The sequence below is a fragment of the Penaeus monodon genome, chromosome 14, assembly GCF_015228065.2.
Source record: "Penaeus monodon isolate SGIC_2016 chromosome 14, NSTDA_Pmon_1, whole genome shotgun sequence".
NCBI classification, from domain to species: Eukaryota; Metazoa; Arthropoda; class Malacostraca; order Decapoda; family Penaeidae; genus Penaeus; species Penaeus monodon.
In genome coordinates this window covers 19,564,968-19,570,013 of record NC_051399.1, presented here as the reverse complement: position 1 = coordinate 19,570,013, position 5,046 = coordinate 19,564,968, and the positions used below count along the sequence as shown (strand labels likewise).

At 26.3% G+C, this 5,046-nt stretch overlaps 1 protein-coding gene across 1 annotated transcript; it reads left to right on the top strand.

The window, feature by feature from the left end:
• Positions 1-397: 397 nt before the first annotated feature.
• Positions 398-2,221, top strand: LOC119580945 (the record flags this gene model as incomplete). The annotated part of the gene is given in 1 exon segment (XM_037929190.1): positions 398-2,221. A coding segment is annotated over 1 exon segment (1,581 nt). The 3' UTR covers positions 1,982-2,221.
• Between the last annotated feature and the right edge of the window lie 2,825 nt (positions 2,222-5,046).

Genomic DNA, 5,046 nt, shown 5'->3' with positions numbered 1-5,046 from the left:
TTTTTATCCCCATAACAAAATTACAAAAGTTAACAAAACAAAAATAATAACAACAACAATGCTAGAATAATAAAATAATAGCAATGATAAAATAGTAAAGTAAGGATACTGGAATAATTAATGTTATGGGATTATTACCATCACTGATAATATTGTTAATGATAATATCAAGTAGCACTGATGAGCATCATAACAGCAACATTAACAAATATTATGACAAGAAAAACAATGATAATAGAGTAACAGCAATAGTAGCAAACTAAATGCGAAAATAAGATACTGATCATAATTATGATGATTTAAACAATACCGATAGTAATGGCAATGGCATTAAGTCTGAAAAGGTTGTTGCAATAAAGATATTATTTCCAGGTGAACTTTAATTTTCTTTTTGCAGATTATGGACTTGCAAGCCAGCCTCACCTCTTCCTGGTTTGTTCGTGTGCTGCTCATCCTGATTCGTCTGTCAAGCATTGAATCTTCATTTGCAGCCTTTCTGACTCGCCAGCATATGACCAAAACGTCCATTCCTTTGTCATCTTCAAAGAACATGGATAACGACATGGTTGGGGAGAATTGCTGGAAACACCTAAAGACCCAATCTGTAGACATGAAGTCGGAGAAACTAAGAAATCATGCTGAGAAATGCTTGGAGTACTGTGGTAACGATCTGCATCTCAAATCAATAGTCAACAATTGGATAAGGCTGTCAGATAGTAATGCGTCTGCTGTTCAGTGTCTTCTGAAAATATCGGAACTACAAGGCAAAGTTTTAAAAGATACATTCTGGTTAACATCAAACGGGGATGTATTAGTATACATAGGAAATTCCTCTAATATCATTATCACTTGGGATATTCTTCCTTGGGACCAAAAGACCTTAGAAATCATGTTCCAGTGGATAGGCCCAATACTGCTCTTGGTGGTGATATCAGGAAACCTTCTTGTTTTGGCAACGATGGTTTGTAACATGAGTAGGCAAGATCCAAGATGGATAGTAAGGGCTTCCCTCGCTATCTCTGATTTTTTAAGAGGCAGTTTCGTCATGACAATGGCAATTAGAAATGCCACGTGGCTTATGACGAACATTCCACGCGCGCCCAATGTGAACTACACCCAAGGCATGGAATTTTCTGAGTACTTGTGTCGATCTCTTGCAATAGATACGGTTTACTCGAGCTTCTGTGCCGTTCTCTTTGAAACAACCTCAGTCATGTCACTTCAGTGCCTGACCTTCCTTGCAGTAGAAAGATATTTAACATGTAAGTATCCACAAAGAACAAGACAAACACCCGGTACGGTCAAAGCAGTCAGCATCGGTATGTGGAGCATCGGGCTAGGACTCCCTCTGGTGATTATTTTCACCTCAGAAGAGAAACCAGGATGTGGATTTTTCGATCCGTCTACTTTGCTCTTTATTCTGTTACCTAGAGCCGGATTTGGCCACGCGCTACACTATTTGCTAATATTCTATATGGCTGGGCTTTTTGTGTGCACCGTCTTAGTATTATTGATGACTATGCAAATATTCATAGCAAGTTCAAAGGAGGACTTGGCAAATATCATGAAGCAAAGTTCACCGTCGCTTGTGGAGCAACAGAAGACGGAAGACCATGCTATCCTGATGACGATGAAAATGATGCTCGCACTGCACCTTCTGAGTGTCAGCCCGCGCTTCCTTCTGCTCATCCCCGGCCTCCGAAGTGAAGGGCGGTTTTTGTACTTCCTTTTCTGGTGGATCTTCCTACTTGACTCATCCTGGCACTGGTATGTCCTCAATCTGCGCAGTCGGGTCTTCCAGGATAATCTCGCGAGGCTAATCCTACGGTTCTCTAGGTTACCCAGGTCTTTCAGAGCAACGCTGGAGTCCAAGCTGTTACCTGACGCATGTCTCACTGTAGAGTTGGGTCATATTTGGCAGATGATGGAGTCTGAGATTAGTGGGAGAAATCAGAATCATCCAACAGAAAATCTCTCATGATTGTATGCATTACATATTCAGTATAATCGGCTCAGATGATAGCCTAGTACTAATTGTATGATGACTAATTTTAGAAAGATTCCTTGTTTTAAGAAAATTAGATTGACAATGTAATATTCAATATTCTGTACCTTCACCAGTACGATGATAATTATAACAGTGGTTAAGGAAATACTGACAATGATAATAACAAAAGATGATAATACTGATAAGAATGAAAAACAACGAATAAAAAACAATTATAACGCTAATGTAAATAAAGAGAGTAACATTAACTCTTAAATAATGATAGAAACATGAACTAATATTAATACTACTAATGAAATCCAGCTAATAAGAAAAACTGTAGTGATGGTAATAATGGTTATGCAGATATTAATGATGATAATAATGATAAGAAGGATGGTACTGTTAATGTGATAATGGTAATAATAATAATGATAATAGTAATAATAATTATAAAAATGATAATAAGAATACTCATTATAAAGGAAATAATGATCGATCATGATAATAGTGATAATGATAATAACAGTGATGGCAATGGAAATAATTCTAGCAATGAAGCTAGTAGTAATGGTTACAATAAAATAATAATAATAATGGTAATGATAATAATGATAATAGTAATAATGACATTTATAACAATAGAAATATTAATGATAATTATGAGATTAATAATGACAGTAATTATAATGATAATGAAAATGACAATAATAATGATGGTAATAATCATGATGAAAAAATAATGATAATGAGAATAATGATAACGGTAATCGTTACAATAATAATGATTATGATAATGATGAAAACAGCAACAACGATGATAATATTGTTAAGAATTACAATAATGATGATGATGATAAAAATAATGATAATGATAATAATAATAATAATAAAATAATAATGATGTTAACATTAATATCATATCAATATCAATGCTAATGTTAATGTTAATATTAATAATGATAATCAGTGATAATAAAAATAATAATGATAATGATAACAATAATCATAACAATGATATTAATAATAATAGAACTGATAATGATAATGGTGAAAATGATAATGGTGATGCTGCTGCTGCTGCTGCTGCTGCTGATGATGATGATGATGATAACGATGATGATAGTAATAATAACAATAATAATAACAATGATGATAATGATGGTGATGATGATGATGATGATAATAATAATAATAATAATAATAACAATAGTAATGATAATAATAATGATGATGATAACAACAACAACAACAAAAACAATAATAGTAATAATAATGATAATAATGATAATAATAATAATAATAATAACAACAACAACAACGACAGCAATAACAACAACAATTAAAAATAATGACAATAATAATGATAATATAATAGTAATAATATAGTAAAAATAAATAACAATAGAAAATGAAAAAAAAAAAACCGATAACCAAAAAAAATGATACAACCACAACATTAACATAACACAAAATGATAATGATAAATAAAGGTAATAAAATAATTATGATAAATGATAATACGGATAAGATAATAATAATAAAGATCTAATACAAATTTTGATGATAAAAGATAATAAAATAAACAAAAAATAATAAGATAATATGTTATTTATAAAAAAAGATGATGATCAATAAAGCAGTGACAAATTTTAACAAAAACGATAAAAACTAAGAAAAAGAAAAATGACATTTGATAACACTAAAGTATCATGATAACAATAACAAAAATAGTGATAAGATAAAGATAAAATGGGTAGATGGGGCAATATAAATAATGAATATGATAAAAATAAAGTTAAAATTTTAATAGAAATAATAATAAAAAAAATAATAATAAAAATGGTAAAAAAATGATAGATAATAAAAAAATAATGTTAATGATAATGATAATATAATATAAAGATAATAATTAAAATAATAAATAACAATAACAAAAACATCAAAAACAATAAAAATAAAAATAAATAATAATTAAATTTAAAAATAATATAATAATAATAAAAAAATAAAATAATAAAAAATAATAATAAAAAAAAAAAAGAAAAGAAGAAATGATAATGAATAATAAAAGTAATAATAATAGTAATAAAAAAATAGTTAGTAAAGTATAGTTTGTAGTTTATATAATAAAAATTAATAATAAAAATAAATTTAATAATAAAATGATTTAAAAAAATAAAACCAAAAAAATAAAAAATAATAATAATAATAATAATAAATAATTAAAAATAAAAAAATAATAATAATAATAATATAATAATAAAAAATTTAAAGGTGAGATAATGATGATGATATAATATAATAAAAATAAATAATATAAAATAAAATAATAAAAAATATGCTACGATGATGATTTATTTATGATAATAGCAATAAGAAAAAATATTAAAATAAAAAAATAATAGTAATATCAATGCTAATAATGAAACACTACAATTTCACTACTACAATATTTAGGAAGATGAAAGATGATGATAATATATAATAATAATAAAAATTAAAGATAATAAAAATAATAATAAAAATAATAATAAAAAAAAATTAATATAGAACAACAGTACAAAAAAAATAATAAAGATATCTAATAAAAGAAGTAAAGATTATAAAAATAATATACAATTATAAATTGGGTGTTAATAATAAAAATTATAATGACATAATAAAAATGATTTAGAATAATAAAAAAGGTCGATGTAAAATGATATCAAAAATAGTAAAAATAATAAAGGGTGCTGAAAAAAATATAATAATAAAGATGATAAAACCAAAATATACGTAAAAAAAATACAATGGCAATAAAATTGATATAAAAATAAATATAAAATTTAAAATGAAAAATTAAAATAATACTTATTAATGACAATGTAATTTAAAAAAAAATAATAATTTGATAAATATAGCAAAAATGTAATATAACAAGTAAAGATAATAGTAAAAATATGATGATAAAAATAATAATATTAAAAACGATAATGATAATATAATAAAAATAATAATACATAAAATACAGTTTTGAAAAATTCCTTTTTTTTTTTTTTTAAAAAAAAAAAAAATTC